This window comes from Ahaetulla prasina, chromosome 7 (assembly GCF_028640845.1).
Source record: "Ahaetulla prasina isolate Xishuangbanna chromosome 7, ASM2864084v1, whole genome shotgun sequence".
Taxonomy (NCBI): Eukaryota; Metazoa; Chordata; class Lepidosauria; order Squamata; family Colubridae; genus Ahaetulla; species Ahaetulla prasina.
Genome location: NC_080545.1, coordinates 31,773 through 50,096, shown reverse-complemented (window position 1 = coordinate 50,096; position 18,324 = coordinate 31,773). Strand labels below are relative to the sequence as shown.

The following is an 18,324-nucleotide window of genomic DNA, read 5'->3' as shown; positions in this document are numbered from 1 at the left end:
ATTACTTTCTGGTTTTAACAGAAGGTTTTGCACATGCGCAGAAGGTTTGCGCACACGTGTGAGTGAAATGAGCACACGTGCGGCACATGCATTCCCGAGACAGTAAGGAAAACACACTACAGTTGACCCTGGATGGGGGTGGGTAAGATGAAGGGGGAGTCCCATGTGAACTGCTTTGAATTCTGGAAAAACAGGATAGGATATATATCAGTACATTGAATAAATAAGTAAAGTGTAAGACACTCTACTTACCCAGGCCCAAGACTTGGATGTATTTGTATAGGCAGAAACACTAATTTAATATTGTACTCTGATAACAGAGATTCAGAAGTTTTTAGGTACTTTTTATAAAATAAATTATGGCATATATCAATCTAGAATTTATTTTATTTTATTTTTATTTTTCACATTTATATACCGCCCTATCTCCCTAGGGACTCAGGGCGGTTCACAGGCACTTAAAAATACATATAAATACAAACTAAAATAACAAGTAAAAAACTTATTCCATAGCCGAATTGTTAAAACCATATAAATAATAAAACCCATTTAAAACCAATAAATTTAAAATCTAATCCAGTCCCGCGCAGATGAATAAGTGTGTTTTAAGCTCGCGACGGAAGGTTCGGAGGTCCGGAAGTTGACGAAGTCCTGGAGGGAGTTCGTTCCAGAGGGTGGGAGCCCCCACAGAGAAGGCCCTCCCTCTGGGTGTCGCCAGACGGCACTGCCTAGCTGACGGCACCCTGAGGAGTCCCTCTCTGTGAGAGCGCACGGGTCGGTGAGAGGTATTCGGTAGCAGTAAGCGGTCCCGTAAATAACCCAGCCCTATGCCATGGAGCGCTTTAAAGATTGTCACCAAAACCTTGAAGCGCACCTGGAAGGCCACAGGTAGCCAGTGCAGTCTGCGCAGGATAGGTGTCACGCGGGAGCCACGAGGGGCTCCCTCTATCACCCGCGCAGCCGCGTTCTGGACTAACTGAAGCCTCCGGATGCCCCTCAAGGGGAGCCCCATGTAGAGAGCATTGCAGTAATCCAGACGAGACGTCACGAGGGCATGAGTGACCGTGCATAAGGCATCCCGGTCTAGAAAGGGGCGCAACTGGCGCACCAGGCGAACCTGGTGGAAAGCTCTCCTGGAGACGGCCGTCAAATGATCTTCAAATGACAGCCGTTCATCCAGGTGGACGTCCAGGTTGCGCACCCTCTCCATCGGAGCCAATGACTCGCCCCCAACAGTCAGCCGTGGACTCAGCTGACTGTACCGGGATGCCGGCATCCACAGCCACTCTGTCTTGGAGGGATTGAGCTTGAGCCTGTTTCTCCCCATCCAGACCCGTACGGCTTCCAAACACCGGGACAGCACTTCGATAGCTTCATTGGGGTGGCCCGGTGTGGAAAAGTACAGCTGGGTGTCATCAGCGTACAGCTGGTACCTCACACCGAAGCCACTGATGATCTCACCCAGCGGCTTCATATAGATGTTGAACAGAAGGCGAGAATCGACCCTGCAGCACCCACAAGTGAGGCGCCTCGGGTCGACCTCTGCCCCCGGTCAACACCGTCTGCGGCCGGTCGGAGAGATAGGAGGAGAACCACCGATAAACGGTGCCTCCCACTCCCAATCCCTCCAACCGGCGCAGCAGGATACCATGGTCGATGGTATCAAAAGCCGCTGAGAGGTCTAATAGGACCAGGGCAGAAGAACAACCCCTATACCTGGCCCTCCAGAGATCATCCACCAACGCGACCAAAGCCGTCTCAGTGCTGTAGCCGGGCAGGAAACCGGACTGGAACGGGTCTAGATAGACAGTTTCATCCAGGTGCAGGGGAAACTGATATGCCACCATACTCTCTACAACCTTCGCCGCGGCGGGTTGGAGACGACGATAATTACCTAAAACAGCCGGGTCAGGAGGCTTCTTGAGGAGGGGCCTCACCACCGCCTCTTTCAAGGCGGCCGGAAAGACTCCCTCCAACAAGGAGGCACTCGTAATCGCCTGGAGCCAGCCTCGTGTCACCTCCTGAGTGGCCAGCACCAGCCAGGAGGGGCACGGGTCCAGTAAACACGTGGTGGCATTCAACCTACCCAACAACCTGTCCATGTCCTCGGGAGCCACAGGGTCAAACTCATCCCAGACAATATCACCAAGACCACCCTCAGACGCCCCATCTGAATCGCCGCAATTTTGGTCCAAACCGTCCCGAAGCTGAACGATTTTATCGTATAGATAACTAGGTAGGTCCTAGTATAGGACCTAACTAGTGTCCGATCAGCCTCTGAACGGCTAGACCTCCAGGAGCTCTCTAGGCGTCTTCTCCGGCGTTTCATCCCCCTCAGCTCCTCGGAGAACCAAGGAGCCGGTTGGGATCTGCGCCGGGTCAGAGGCCGCAGAGGCACGACACGGTCTAAAGCCCCAGCCGCAGCCCGTTCCCAGGCTGTGGCTAGTTCCTCTGCCGTGCCGTGAGCCAGACCCTCAGGAAGTGGCCCAAGCTCCGTCCGGAACCTCTCCGGGTCCATCAGGCGCCTGGGACGGAACCAACGTAGTGGTTCCGTCTCCCTGCGGTGTTGAGTAGCGGTCAGAAAGTCCAGGCGAAGGAGAGAGTGATCTGACCATGACAAAAGTTCTGTGACTACATCTCTCAAATCCAGATCCTGTCACCTTTGAGACAAGGTATTAAAATCAGAATTACTGCAGGAAATAGCACCTTTTTGCAAAGTTTCATTTCAGCTTTGAATTTTTAAGCCACCAAGTGAATGGTTCATTAATTTTAACTGTATAAATTTAAGAACGCTGTGATAATTCTAATCCAGTTGTAAAGAGAGACAAATAACAACTAGTGCTGGTTTGTTTGTTTTTAAATGACAGCCTGCTGAAGTCTCAAAGGGGGGTCCCCATCCCATAACCGGAGAAATCCAGGTAACAACCTCATATTAAGTTGTTTACCATTTACCTTTGTTGTCAAAAAGTATGTTTGTGGTTTGTACTTTGGGATAAGGTAACAATACAGTGATAGAACAGTTTGGATGTTTGATACATTAACTGGGATATTCAGTAAAACATGCTTTTTGTTGCACATTTGTTGCACACTGCAAACGGGGTGGTGGTGTTGCTCGAGTTAGGGAGATAGGATGTGGTTAGACTGAGGATGATGGTGATGATGACGATGATGATGATATTGCAGAAGGCTGCTTTACTGTTGACCAGATTTTATTCCTGTGCCTGCAATAAGAACCAATTTGGTATTTTTCATAATATGGATCAAATGTACTTAGTTCTGTTTCATTCCTTCCCAAGGGACTGTTGTTCCTGTCCCAATTCTGTTCCATAAGGGTATGATAAAGCTCAGTATATATTCATACAGTTTATAAATTAATATAAATTAACAGTGCATGTGATCAAGAGCAAGTTTTAAAAAATCCTCAGTGGATGCCACCCAGCCTTTAGGTCCTTTATCATTCTAGTGACTAAAGGGAAGGTTTCCTGGATTCAAACCCTTAGAATGGACCCAGAAGTAGAAGAATGGGCTGTTTGCGCCACAGGAGCTTTGCTGATTCCATTTTCCCAGTAGCGTCAGGCCAAACTGCCCTCTGGAATAGCAAGGACAGTGGACAGCAAGCTGGAACACTCTATTAGGGTCGACTTTTTAATTATGCAAAGCATTTTGTGATCCACTGTCTATAATTGCTGCTGTCACCTCCCTGTATTGGTGAAGCTGGTTAATATTCAGATGGACAGCCAGGCTGGGAACTAAAATAAATCTTTGGAATCACTTGTGTTGGCACCATCTTCTGGAGATGAGCCCGACTTGAGAGAGACTTCACCTTTTGTGCCCAGTGGGTGTCAGCGCTCAGTCAACCTCTCCCCATCCCCAGAATTAACTCAGATACGCTATGCCAGCGGTCCCCAACTTTTCTGACTCCATGGATCAGCGGCAGCTGCAGGGGGAGGAGGAGATGGTTTCATGCACACCAACGGAGCTTTGCGCGCTCACCCTTCGATTGCACAGCCCAGTTCCCAACAGGCCGCGGACTGGTACTGGTTCATGGACAGGAGGGTTGGGGACCCCTGCACTCTCCTACTTAGTTGAGAGACCACAAAGAGATAACCAGGGTGTAGTCCAAACTTGGAAACTAAAATAATCCCCAAAGATGGCAATAAGGAAGTCCACATAAGCAGTCCGTTTTTGCAAGTATGCTTATATACTTATTTCCATTTTTCTTTCTTTTTAGAGCTCATTTGCTTGAAGTGAATTAATTCTGAGATACTTTAAAGGAAGCTTAGAATTTTCATCAGTTATGCTAGCTATCAGAGCATAGCGGGGAAAAAGTTGTAAACACATAATTTTAAAACAACTTTATTTTCAGAAGCAGTTCAGAAATAACTAAAATGAATTAATGTTCTCTTTAGCTTCAAATCAACTACGACAAGCAACTTGGCAATTTGATTATTCATGTCCTTCAAGCAAGAAATCTTGCTCCCCGTGACAACAATGGTTATTCTGACCCCTTTGTCAAAGTTTATCTTCTACCAGGAAGAGGGTGAGTAGAGGGACTAATTTCACCAATGCAACAATTCCCAGTTTTTCTATTTTTAGAGACTCCTTTTATGACCACGTAATCAGCAATTCTAGCTTCAAGGGAAGCCTATTGAATGATTTTTCCAGAGAGTTTAGTTGTCAGTCTTGTTATTCCCTCTCTTGTCTAAATTTTTCCTAAGTAGCACGTCTTTTCCTCATCCCCCAAGGTCAGCCACAGGTTGCATTACAATTAATGAAGAGAATTAGAATAGAATAGAATAGAATAGAATAGAATAGAATAGAATAGAATAGAATAGAATAGAATAGAATAGAATAGAATAGAATAGAATAGAATTTTATTGGCCAAGTGTGATTGGACACACAAGGAATTTGTCTTGGTGCATATGCTCTCAGTGTACATAAAAGAAAAGATACGTTCATCAAGGTACAACATTTACAACACAAATGATGGTCAATATATCAATATAAATCATAAGGATTACCAGCAACAAAGTTACAGTCATACAGTCATAAGTGGAAAGAGATTGGTGATGGGAACGATGAGAAGATTAATAGTAGTGCAGATTCAGTAAATAGTCTGACAGTGTTGATGGAATTATTTGTTTAGCAGAGTGATGGCCTTCGGGAAAAAACTGTTCTTGTGTCTAGTTATTCTGGTGTGCAGTGCTCTATAGCGTCGTTTTGAGGGTAGGAGTTGAAACAGTTTATGTCCAGGATGCGAAGGATCTGCAAATATTTTCACGGCCCTCTTCTTAATTCGTGCAGTATACAGGTCCTCAATGGAAGGCAAGTTGGTAGCAATTATTTTTTCTGCAGTTCTAATTATCCTCTGAAGTCTGTCAGGAATTCTTTCCTCTGTACATTTTCTGGAAGATAACGCAATATATTTGACCTGATGAGGTGGGTCGTTACTAAATCCTGAGACCTCATAAGGATGCTTCAAGCTCGGTTCTTTCCTGTCCTTCCTGTGAGAGAGAAAAGTTCAAATCAAATCTACTCCCAGTGTGAAAAAAACTGCAAGTTCCTTTTCTCTCTGACAATGGAACATTGGAATTTGTTTAGCCATAGACCAGTTAAATCAGGATCAAGCTACAATTCAGCATTCTGATCAGCTATCAGTTTCTCATTTTCAGATATGACAGTTTGTTCCAAACCAGAAATAAAATCTTCAAAAAAAAGATGAATTCATGAATCATAATTCTGCACTGTGATATTGTAGTATTTATCTATGATTGAGACAGTATAGACCTAAATTGCTGATGCTGTTATGGGGGAGGGGGGTTTCAGTGGGTGGGGGGGTGGGGGGGATTCTATTATGATGTGACCGTCTGTGTAATATTTCTTCTTTCCTCAGTTTTGAACCTCTTTTGATATATGGTTGGCATCATGTTTTATCTCTTTGTGTTCCTAATCTTTTGCTTCCTGTATCCCTTTCTATTGCTTTTCGATGCCTTGTTTCTTCACGGGTTTGCAGCCAAGTCATGGTTGTCCAGAATGCAAGGTAGAGCTCTTTATTCTTCAACTAATGAAAAAGCATGAAAATATGCATACTGTGTACTGTATACTCACATGTCCAGAATTCCAGTGATTTATAAAGCAGGAAAGAAAACTGCATTTCCCCCCAAGAATGGCTGATCTGGTTATTGATGGCCAGAGGTCAAAAATTTATAGTAGGCAACAAATTGACACAGCATCATTTTATGCTACCATTACTGGATTAATTGTGAAAGATCACAACTATTTTGATGTATGCAGAAATAATAATGCACTGTCAATTAATAATTATTCTGAGAGCCTATGTCCGGTAAGGCATCAGACTAGGAACCAGGAGATGGTAAGTCCCACCTTAAACCTGAAAACAGGCTGGATGACCCTTGGTCACTCATACTCTTTCTTAGCCCACAAAGTCAAGCCTGAGAGAAAAGACGGTTCCTGCCACAACTGGAGAATCAACAAAAAACTACCTGGCAAAAGCAGACCCGGAACTTGTGAGAAAACATTGGGGAGAAAAAAAAATAGTTCTGCTTCTCTAACATGAATTGTTTGCTAGCTAGCAAATGCAAATACTGTACTGAAAAATCATTTTTATGCATAAATTGTAATTTTCCATTTTATATCAGTTTTGTTGGGGTTTATGGAATTCTTGCTATATGAGTTAGTATCCAAAAAGAGCTCAATTTTAATTGCATTTTTTTAAATTGTTAGGTATTTGGATAGATCTTAGTAAATCACTTGATAAGCAAAGCCTCCCTCTTGATCCATCAGCCTCAGAGACTAAGACTAACCCTAACCCTGCAAAAATGCTCCAAGCGCTTCGTGCATAAAAAATGTTTTATACTGCATGCTTGTAAAGATCCCTCACACAATATATACACTATATACTGACACTAGTTACGTAGCACATTCAGATTTAGCTATTTGCTCACTTGCTGTATCTGATTTATCACTTCTGCACTTCTCTGCAAAAAATAATCTTCCTAAAGAAACCAATATTTTTTATAACTGAGCTAACTTATTAGGAATTACTGTATTGTTTTCCATATGAGAAGGGATAACCTAGCTTTAAAACTATACAATAATTTCAGTTCAGGGGGGATATTCATGAAAGCAATAATGTCCTGCAAAATATGCATAATCCTAAAAGGTAATTAAAACAAATGCTCAAGAGAAGATTATCATTTACACTGAAACAGATCTACTTGTAATTATAGTTTACTTTATTGTCATTGCACCCCATATAACAAAATTAAATGCCATCTAATGTCATTTGACTATAGGAGCCTGAAAGTTTAATCATCAGATGTGTTAAAACTGTTTATAAATAGGAACAATAGGAGACCCAGGAAAGTGATGTTATGCTCTGTTCCTTTCTTTCACTTCAGCGTTGAGAACAAGAGGAAGACAAAATACATACAGAAAAGCCTGCATCCTGAATGGAACCAGACAGTTATTTATAAAAGCATCTTCATGGAACAGGTCTGTGGCTAAAGGAGTTTTTTGTTCCTGAGATAAGAGCATGTCAAAAGTGAAACTGTTTCCATAATAACTTCCCTTATGTCCTGACCGCATGTTGTTTATCCATTCCACTGTGCTCAGACAGACAGCCGAGAGGGGAAACGCCCCCCCTTTTTTTCCCCCTTCTGAAAGAAGATGATCTTGAACCCGAGGCAGCCTCCTTTCCCAAAAGAAGTATTGATTAAGATAAATGATAGGCAGAGATTTAAATCTAAATGCAATGCCCAGCTTGCCTATCTTGTCTGCCAAAAATTGCCAATTCTATGTAAAACTAGTTTTGGAGATTTTCTGGTTTGCCACATTTTAAACTGGGAATTGCTCAGACCAAAAGAGGTGGAACTAATTGAATTAATAATTACTGATTATAATTATCTATCAAATAAAGAACCCTATTTATGAAAAATAATCCATCAGTTTCATATACTTCCTATAAAATCTATCTCGTACCCACAAATCATTTCCATAAACTGAAATATGCTGCATGAATTCTCCTTTTAACGCCAAAAAGGGGTCAAATTGACACAGGTGGCACAAATGGTAGCAGAATTGGGAGGGAAGGAAGAAGAAAGGGAAAAAAGACTGGGTGGAAAAATTGTTATTCCTCTTTTCTTGGCATTGGCCACACTCTGCTTGCAGGACATAGTGTCGAGGTGAAAGATATTGGCAAACCAAGGTATTTTCAGAGATGAGCAGCTAAAAAAGGTACACGCTTTTTCTAGCAAGAGTGTATCTGGAACAGTCAGATGTGTCAGGTATATTTATCTACAGGGACACATAATAACCACTTTAAATTGTTCAGACGCCTGTCAGGTACAGTTACAGAATAGGGGACAGAGTGGTCCAAGAAGATGGGATAAGAAGCAAATGATAAGAAAAGTCATTTTTAGTTGTTCATCAGGAAAAATTCTTAAGAAAAAGCTGTTCAGCAGTGGAGCTAAATTCCTCAGGGCTCTCCCCTGATTTTAATAGTGGCCAGATGGGCCTGTCTGGTAGGAATATTGTTGGGGTGACTCTGTGTTGAGCAGAGGGTCAGATTGGAAGATTTCCAACATCTCTCCCCACTCATTTGGGGAGTTCTTTGCTTGTTTGCAAAGCAGCCTGTGAAAGAAGAAAACGGTGTGTCACGGCACAGTTGCCTGATCTCTTCTTCCTTTGAATCTGGACGCATCCCTCTGAGTGTCAGTGATGGACATTCCGCATTTCTTCTGTTTTTTCTGCTTGTCCTTTGGTAGAATCTGGCTGGCTTTTATAGATGAGGAAGAACAGTAAATAAATAGATAAATGGAAAACCAAGTTAAATGAGAAGCAACTGCTTTAACTCCCCGTGCTCAGGAAAATGTAGAGAATTGTTCTGGATCATAGTAGTATATATTAGTGGGACTGTATTATCAATTAGGCACATGCCAATCATTCAAGATCCAGACTGACTGATCTGTTCAACAAATCAGTTCAAATCAAAATACATTTGATCTGATGAAATGGTCAACTTCAATGAAGTTGATTCTAACTGTCAATTTGATTGGATAAAAAGTAGGTTACAAATGTATAGAAATCTAATAAACCACCAGATTGATTGAAAAGTGTTCAATTTAAATTGAATATTCAATTCATGGATTCATTGGATCAAAGCGCCTTTCAATCAGGTCTTTAAATTAAAATGTCAGTTATGCCATGATACCCTTATGAACTACATTTGCTTTCAACCTTCAAAAAATAAGTTAAGCCATCTGTCCAAGGTCTTTAGCCAATTACGCTCAGAGCAGGAGTTGGACAAGACTACTTCTTATGCCATTCCAGATAGCCGCTCATATAGTCTATTATGGGATGCCCCTGGTCAAAGCTTGACCAAATAACCCCTCTACTTAGAATTCGTTCCAAAGATCTCCGTCCCATCCCCAGGTCAATGTGAAGATAATGATTGCTGAGTGGTCACCTTGCCAATGCATAGAGGGTACAAGAAAGTATTATTCAGTGGAGCACATTTTGTGGGCTGGGTGTGAATTGCACAATGGGAACTAAAATTTATTATCTTTTGCAGCTGAAGAAGAAAACTCTGGAAGTCAGTGTCTGGGATTATGATAGATTCTCCTCTAATGACTTCTTGGGCGAAGTAAGTTTGCTATTTTCCTTAATTTTTCTAATTTTCCCTTTCCCCAGATGTCAATTCAATCACGAGACATTTTTTAAATCCCAAGAAATGTTTGTCTAGATAGAGGCCCCATGACAGGGACAGATGCACAGGACTGTCTTGTGACATTCATCCATTTAGGAAATCATGGATTTCATTGTTTTTTGCTTAAACTCACCTATTAGGGTTTAACTATACATTAACGAAGCCATCATAGCAATTAACCTTTATTTCTTTTAAAAAACTGAGTTAGCATTAGGCTGTAAAGTTATAAGCAAAATATGATTTCCATTGAGTTTGAGTTTAAGACCTCCCTCCATGTCATTTTCATGCCAAAAATAAGGAGATCGTTTGAGACTATTTCTTTTTGGGGAGACTTTCAGCTCCCCATCAATCCTGCAGTTTGGCTTTTTGTGAAGCCTCCCGTTCCAATCCCAGTTCCAGTCATTCTTACTCTCTGATTCTAGGGAAGATTCTTCTAAGCATGAGTGAAACATTTTAATTTTTTGGAATGAAGCAGGATCAAATTACTAGCATAGCTTAGCCTAGGAGCTGAAATGAAGTCAAGTTCAGTCATGGCTCATTACTCAAGTATCGTAACGTTTTCCACTGATACATCCTGGGTAATCTTCTCCTAGCCCTTAGGATCTGTCATAGATTTAAAACATAAACTTTCATGTTTTTCCAAAAATTTAAATGAAATATAATATATAAAAATATAAATACAAAATTGTCTAATAATAACAGCAATATGGTGAAGGCTGAAATCATTGATGTGTTGCCCCTTTATTTTATACAACTCGGGGGGAGGGGAGGTTACAGATACTGCACCTATTTTTCTGACATCAACAACAGCCCTGTGAGATGAGTTGTGCTGAGAGAGAGAACGACTGACTCAAAATCACTCGGCCAGGTTTCATGCTTAAGGCGTTTGGTAAGCGGGCAGTATCGTCACGTTTATTCAGGTTATGGGGTGTTTCTCTATTTCTATGGCTTCCATAATTATTCTCTTGTGATAGTGTTCAATTTTGGAGATTAATTTGGGTTAGTGAGTGAGATCTCATCGAAACGTTGCCTAAATACTTCCAATCTTACACAGGAAAAGACCTGAACATACCAAAACCTGCATACCTATACCCGTGAAAACCTACGAAAATGTGTGTGTGTGTGTGTGTGTGTGTGTGTGTGTGTTTTCTGAGGTTTTCGCAGGTGTTTGTATGTAGGTCTTTGGTTGTTCGGGTTTTCTCCCACGTAAAATTGGAAGTGTCTTGGCAACGTTTCAACGAAGTCTCATTCGTCATCTTCAGGCTTCAGCTTCGTGCTTCTAGGAGCGATGTGTGATCGCAGCTGTTTCTTTCTTTTAACTGCTAGTGTGGGTTTGAACTGATTGGGAGCTTGGCTGTGCTCTGATTGGCTGGGGGTGTGTTCTGTTTGGGTGGGGGCTTGGTTGTGCTCAGATTAGTCTGAGTTGCAGGGGGATTTGAGCTGGTGAGCTGCATTGCTGTTGTTTGGCTTCACGTTCGTGGTCGTGCTACATCTTCATGGTGGATGTCAGTCTGCTGCATGTATGGATTGGAGGAGTTTGAAATGGCTAATGATGCAGCTGCGGTCTGGCTTCTGGTCCGTGGTCGTGCTTCATCATCGGTGTGGGTTTGAGTTTGCTTTCCGCATGGATGTGTGGTGGTGACATGCTGTGTGGTTCTCATGAGTGTGGGAACACAAGAACTCAGTCAAAAAAGAGGAACCAACTTCTTCCCTGGTCCAACAACTTAAAGCCACAGGACATGATATTGACTTTAAAAAGACCAGAACTATCGCCAAAATTGAACACTTTAACAACAGAATAATCAGAGAAGCCATCGAGATAGAAAAACGCCCACACAGCATGAACAAACGAGATGATACCTCCCGCCTACCAGCCATTTGGAAACCTGCCCTTATTGACAAACGAGTCCCTAACACGAGGAATGACACCAGACCCACACTCACGAGGTCCACACAGGATGTCACCACCACACATCCACCCAGAAAGCAGACCCAAACCCAAACTGATCAGGAAGCACGACCAAGGACCAGAAGCCAGACCGCAGCTGCAACATTAGCCATTTCAAACCCCTCCAATCCATACATGCAGCAGACTGACACCCACTACGAAGATGTAGCACGACCACGAACACGAAGCCAAACAGCAGCAGTGCAGCTCACCAGTTCAAATCCCCCTGCAACTCAGACTAATCTGAGCACAATCAAGCCCCCACCCAAACAGGACACACCCCCAGCCAATCAGAGCACAAACCCCCCCCCCATCCAATCAGAGCACAGCCAAGCTCCCACCCAATCAGTTCAAACCCCCACTAGCAATTAAAAAGGAAGAAACAGCTGCAATCACACATTGCTCCCAGAAGCACGAAGCTGAAGCCTGAAGATGACGAATCAGACTTCGTCGAAACGTCGCCAAGACACTTCCAATTTTACGTGGGAGAAAACCCGAATAACCAAAGACCTACATACAAACACCCGCGAAAACCTCAGAAAACAAATATATATATGTGTGTGTGTGTGTGTGTGTGTGTGTGTGTGTGTGTGTGTGTATTGGGATATATATATATCCCAATAATAACTTTAATTTATACCTAGAATGTAGAATGTTTGATTATTGCTACAAATTATGAACTATTTATATTTTATTTACTTTTTAAAACATATAAATTGCCACTCCTGTATGTTAGAAAAGTTATTTGAGAAACATTTACCTAAAAAAAATCTTGAAATGTAAAAAATTGGAGACATGATTGGTTTTATCCTGAGCCCAAATAAAAAGTAAACTGACATGAAAGATGTTTTACAAAGTCCTTTTTTTATTTAAAAAATCTCATTTTTAAAGAAGGTGACATTCTGGAGAAAATACACAGAAACTTTAAGATAACCCAAACAGTGTGTATGAAATACTTAAATGTCTATATTGTTTTCTGCTCTGGCTGAAACCAACATCCATTGCTCATACCTGCAATTCTTAAAACAATCACTCTGAAGGGGGGGGGAAAACCCTCTCTTTCTTTCTTTTCTTCCACATAATGCCTTCTCTTCTAACACAATTTAATTCCTAATCTCCTAAAATAAGGACCTTGCACACGAAGTCTGAACAATCATCCGAAGGGGAATGTTGTATAAAACGGGCTTGGAGTGATTGTTGAGATTCAGTGCACCCAGAATAGTTTTGCTTTTACAGAACTGGAGGTTTGCTCTCTTTCTGTCACTGCCTAGGTCTTAATTGAACTCTCCAGTGCCTCTCCCCTGGATAACACTCCCCACTGGTACGCTCTGAAGGAGCAGAGTGAAAGCATTGACCACGGGAGGTCCCACTCAGGGCAGAGTAGCCAACCGTCTCCGAAACCATCAGTCATCAAGAGCAGAAGTCATGGTATTTTTCCTGACCCATCAAAAGGTAAGACTTCCACCAACCACCCCTCTTTGGGGACAGCAGGGTAGTTTCTCCTGGTAACCTCTGACTTTATGGACCATTTGATGTGAAATCAGATATGAGGCACAGTGGATCCTCTGCCCTACCCAGAAAGTTATTTCACTTCTTAGGTATGATGGAGAAATAGCCTTAAGATATTTTTAAGTCGAGAGAGGGGGGGGAGGGAGAGAGGGAGGGAGAGAGGGAGAACACTCATAGTTAAAAGGAGGGGGAAATGGTTTCTGCCAGGTTTTGAGCCCATCGCTTCTTTGGAACCTATTGGAGCCCCTCATGAGCTCCTCCTTTGCCAAGCAGCCAATGGATGGCCGAGCTGCCTTGCAGCCCTCTGAAGTCCGTTCGCCCAAAGAGAGGGAGGTGTTGGGGACTGTAGGATGGGGGAAAAGAAACTTTAAAAAGGAAGCAAAGAAACACATCCCACATTCACTTTGGAAATGTTGGGGAATGAAGGCGATCTCCATTTCTGCCAATACAGATTCCAGCCTGTTCTGGCCATGAGGTATTCCTGGAGTAAAGCTAAGCCCCAGAAGAGTTATGTTTGGTTTCAAGAAGGTCTCGTTTCTAAAATAATCCCTGGCAGGAACTCATGGATTGCCTTGCATCAGTCATTCTCAGCTTCAAAATCGCAATAGTAGCTGTGTCTCTTTTTAGTGGTGAGAATTGCCACAGGGCAAAGTGATTAAAGTAACTGATTCGGTGGAAAACATGCTAAAATTACCAGGAACACTGCCACATAAAGGCTTTCCACTGGAGTTTAAAAGCTCTCCAGATTATGTGAACTCATAACAGTGACTGATAGATAACTGAGCCAATTTGCTTTGGAGCCAGGTGCAAAGTAGAGGAAACTACAGTAGTAGAAGAATCATCCATTTCCCCACTTTAGCGTCGTACCTTTGAGGAAGAAGGTGGCTTTGTAGCTTTGAATCTCCTCCTCTTAGGAACCCCTGGGGTGTTTGCATCCAACCAAGCAAAGGTCCAGAATGTGCAGGTAGCATGTGGACATGGGGGCAGGAGTTTATTTCTTCAGGGTCTATGGAAGATTAGGGTTGGGCATTATTCTCTGCTTACTCTCAACAACACAGCAAGGTAAGATGAGACGACCCCACCTGTGGTTTTCAGTTGAGGGGTGATCAGGGGTGAAATGTAAAATTTGTTACTACCGGTTCTGTGGGCATGGCTTGGTGGGGGGGTAAAGTGACTGGGTGGGCGTGGCCATCCCTGGGGATGATGGAGTAGAAGACGACGTTCTATTGCATACATAAATCACTCTAGGGCTCTGAGGTGGGTGAAGGTTAATATACTGTATTCTCGGTATTTCCCCCCCACCCAATTCTTGGCCAGATATGCAGATGCCCACCATTGAGAAGTCCCACAGCAGCCCAGGAAGTTCCAAATCTTCCTCCGAGGGACACCTGCGCTCTCACGGACCATCTCGCAGCCAAAGCAAAACCAGTGTCACTCAAACTCACCTTGAAGATGCTGGGGCAGCCATCGCTGCTGCTGAAGCCGCTGTCCAACAGCTCCGCCTCCAACCAAGTAAAAGACACAAATAAAATTCCTCAGCATGGCAGCTTAATTCTCATCTGTGGCCTTCTCCCACCCTTCTTCCATCTTCCTGCTTGCCCACCTTCCCTGCTGCTGGCCTTTCCTTTCCACTCTGGCCCATTGTGCATTCACCTGTTCGGTATTCTGTCTGTTTGTTTGTAAATACATAGAAATACAAGATAGTCTCCTTTTCTACTGATATATATATATATATACAATGCCACTAAACTGGTTGTTTTTCCAGCATGTTTCCCATATGCTCAATATGTCACAATCCTGCACTTCTTATGGGAAAGGTTTGTTGTGTTTTGTTCCTTTGGTGTCACTAAATGCCTCAACTAATTTAAATATTATATACTTTGTTTCCAGCTCTATCCCTACCTGAGAATTGTGGAAAATTTATAAAAAAAATTCATCACACTAAATTTGAAAAGTAAATGGGGTAGACCTATTGTAGAATATCAGAATTTGAAATCCAAAATGAAAGAACGTATTTGGTTCAGTTTTATACTGTTCTTTCCTTTGTACAAAATTATTTTTTTAGAAACAACATCCTTGAAATGTTTTCTTCATCCAATGATTATATTGTACAACCACACGGACAGAAATTCATTGGCTGTAATTAAAATTAGATACTGGCTTTATTAACAATGTAATCATTAGCCCTATATTATATGGGGGTATAAAAACTGTTAGTTAGTAATGAGGCTTAACAATTACAGCTGTGTTTCTGTATTTCACCACGTGTAAATCATTCTTTCATGGAATTACAGGTTGAGGATTTAGTGTGTGGCAAATTAGTAATCCAACTGTGGCAACCGTTTGCTGTCTCCATGATAATTGGTGCCCAGCCACTGTTGCGTAATGCAAAAGGCAGGAAATAAAATCCTCTGTGTCTTCTTTATCCTTTTGTTTTAATTAAAAAGAAACAGCCAGTTTAATTACCATTTACTGCTCTTCATGTGATGTCTCTTTGGAATTCAAAGAAACTTGCCTATTTAAATGCAGAAAAGAGAACCTCCCTATTTCTGTTTGCATGACTAACATTTAAGCTGGTTCCATCTGAGGTACATATTGTGGGTTTCCATTTCACCCATAACTGCCACAGCAGCCCATAAAAGCGGTCAGTCTAATCATGCCAGGAAGCTGCACAGACACAGCATAGCGGGCGTCCTCCCAATTCAAAGAACTCAGTCTGACAATCTGCCTCCACCAGCCAGTGACAACAAAGAGCAAAGCCAACTAGCCCTCAGGAAAGTGATGTCTGATGGACCCTTCAACCCTGAAGGAGGTGAGCAGAAAGACACCCGACCGAGGGACCCCTGGCCTGAACCAAAGGCCTTCTGGCCAGGCCTGCTAATTCATTGCACGGTGAAGTTATTCCTCTGCTCGTAGCGGTAATGTTCCACTGGGTTAAAAGAAATTAAGATTCCTTAATTGCTGAAGCACTAGTCTCGTAAAGGGTTGAGCCTTCTAACACAAAAAATGTTCATCCTCCTCCAAAACTCGAACGCATCATGCTGATTTTGCCAACTAAATGGCATGCTTAAGGAGTTTAATTTGAACTCCTTAAGCATGATTAAACCAATCTTTTTGTATAACTAAAGTCTATTGCAGCACACAGGAATTACAACATGGACACCTTGTTGTTGTTTTATTGTCTTGGTGCTATCGCTTTGACATATGCTGTGTATTCTGCTGTGAAAAAACTACCTTTCAAAACCAAATTCTTCCCTGGAGGTTGAAGGTGGCTGCTGAATTTCACCTGGAGAATGTTCATTTGCTCATGGCATGGTAGAAAAAGAGGAGCTGGGAATTAGCTTGTTCCCACCTCTTTTCTATCTTGTTTGAAAAGTAGGGTGGGTCTTCTGCCATTCCAGGAACCCAAAAGACCTGAAAAAACAGGAGGTACAAATTTTCCTCATATTGGCTTTGTGCCTTCCTCTTCCCTGCCTTTATTTAACCAGCCTCTGAGTGTCCACTAAGAAGGGTAATGTCATTCTAACCCAATAAGACGTTGGCTGTGAACTGCTAGATAGGCTTTGTGCTGGATACGCTGGCTGCTTTGCCCTGCAAACACATATACGGACTGTCTGAGGACAATAAACTATTCAGACATGCAAAGGCAAACATGGAAATCTAATATTCAGCATTTTCAAACATTATTTGAGATCAAAGAAACAGTATTTTCTGTTGACTTAGTTTCATTCTTAAGCATATTTTACGTTTATTAAAATTTGGAGCCATTAATTTTCTAAGACTGCATATTTCTGGTATGTAATTATGTTAATATTCATCCAGTTTTTTTAATTCTATGTAAAATTTAATTGTTGGATTCAATAATTTCTTAAGCATTCCAGCTACTGAGGTACCTAGACTGTGCAGTTTTGTCACCTAATGCAAAGCAAAAACTCTGGGCAAGTCCTAGTCAGAATGTACCATAGCAAAATCATTAAAACAACCATTATAAATTGACTAGTTTTAGTTTCCTTTTTAGCCAATGCTTTCTAATAAAGCATCTTCCCTATTAACTTCAAACCATGGATTATTCCATAGTGTCAATTTCTCATGTGATTCTAGTTCAGATCTTTCACATTAATAATCAAATAAGTTTAGCAACTTCCAAGACTGGAAGCGAATAATCCCTAATTAATATACCTAAAGCCTAAAACTTGCCAAGATTTCAAAAGGATCACACCTCTTTCTAATTTGGCCCAAAGAGAACATTTTTCACATACAGAAAAAAAATCTCATTTCACAGGAATATAGAAATTAACAAGAAAGCCCAGTACTAAAGCTGAATGTCTGTTAAATCAGTGTCACCATCTTCATACCACAACCTCAGTTTGGTTAAAGAAATTTAAGGGCTTTGGGCCTGGCATAAACATTTTCTCAATGCTTATTTACTTATTTATCTCACCCCCACCTTTTCCCATTCTGGCATTTCTCGAAGGGACCCTTCACCAGCAGTCACCCCAGTTGCTCCTTCTCTCCCCACCCACCGCCCCCATTAAGAGATTTTGGAGCCTTGGTTCCAAAGCAGCCACACCTGTCCATCCCATATCCAAAATGGGATGATATTTAAAACAAAAGATTAAGGAAATAGATGATAAAAAAGGAAACTTTTAGGTGGGTTCTTTATAGCTGTTGCTCCCTTTTGTCCATTTTGGCTCCCACTCCTGAATTTGGGATCATTCAATGGGTATTGCTTTCTTAGGTCATTTTGGGGAATTGAAATTAAACAGTCCCGATGGTTGTGTGCAGTTTTAATTAGTGCTGAAGAAATATATTCAAGCACTTTTAGTCAAGTTACTGACTATATAATAGCTGAGATTTAACTGATAGACTTCAATCAAATTGGCCATTTACTGTATTTTTAACAGTTGTTCACTATTGTAATATTTCAGCTACTTGAATTAAAAAGACAGTTCTACAGTGGCATATTTACTGATAGATTAACTTTGTTTTAATATCCAATAACTCTGAGGAAATTATGGATGCAATGTGTTGTTTGGCCAGAATAGCCTTCTGCCAGAGCCCCGTTAGTCTGCCAGGCTAGTTAACATAGCCTTCAGTCTTCAGCTACGCTAACTTCAAATTCTGTAATTGCATCCCAATT

At 41.9% G+C, this 18,324-nt stretch overlaps 1 protein-coding gene across 2 annotated transcripts in view; it reads left to right on the top strand.

The window, feature by feature from the left end:
- PCLO (piccolo presynaptic cytomatrix protein) overlaps window positions 1-18,324 on the top strand; it is a 132,467-nt gene that overhangs the window by 93,789 nt on the left and 20,354 nt on the right. The window contains exons 14-21 of one of the 2 annotated variants that reach the window (XM_058190791.1): window positions 2,868-2,918; window positions 4,410-4,540; window positions 6,014-6,040; window positions 7,422-7,515; window positions 9,593-9,664; window positions 12,947-13,127; window positions 14,502-14,696; window positions 15,814-15,996. In XM_058190791.1, coding sequence (XP_058046774.1) covers window positions 2,868-2,918; window positions 4,410-4,540; window positions 6,014-6,040; window positions 7,422-7,515; window positions 9,593-9,664; window positions 12,947-13,127; window positions 14,502-14,696; window positions 15,814-15,996 — 934 coding nt within the window. The remainder of the gene's footprint in view (window positions 1-2,867; window positions 2,919-4,409; window positions 4,541-6,013; window positions 6,041-7,421; window positions 7,516-9,592; window positions 9,665-12,946; window positions 13,128-14,501; window positions 14,697-15,813; window positions 15,997-18,324) is intronic. The other variant, XM_058190792.1, reaches the window with a different exon arrangement.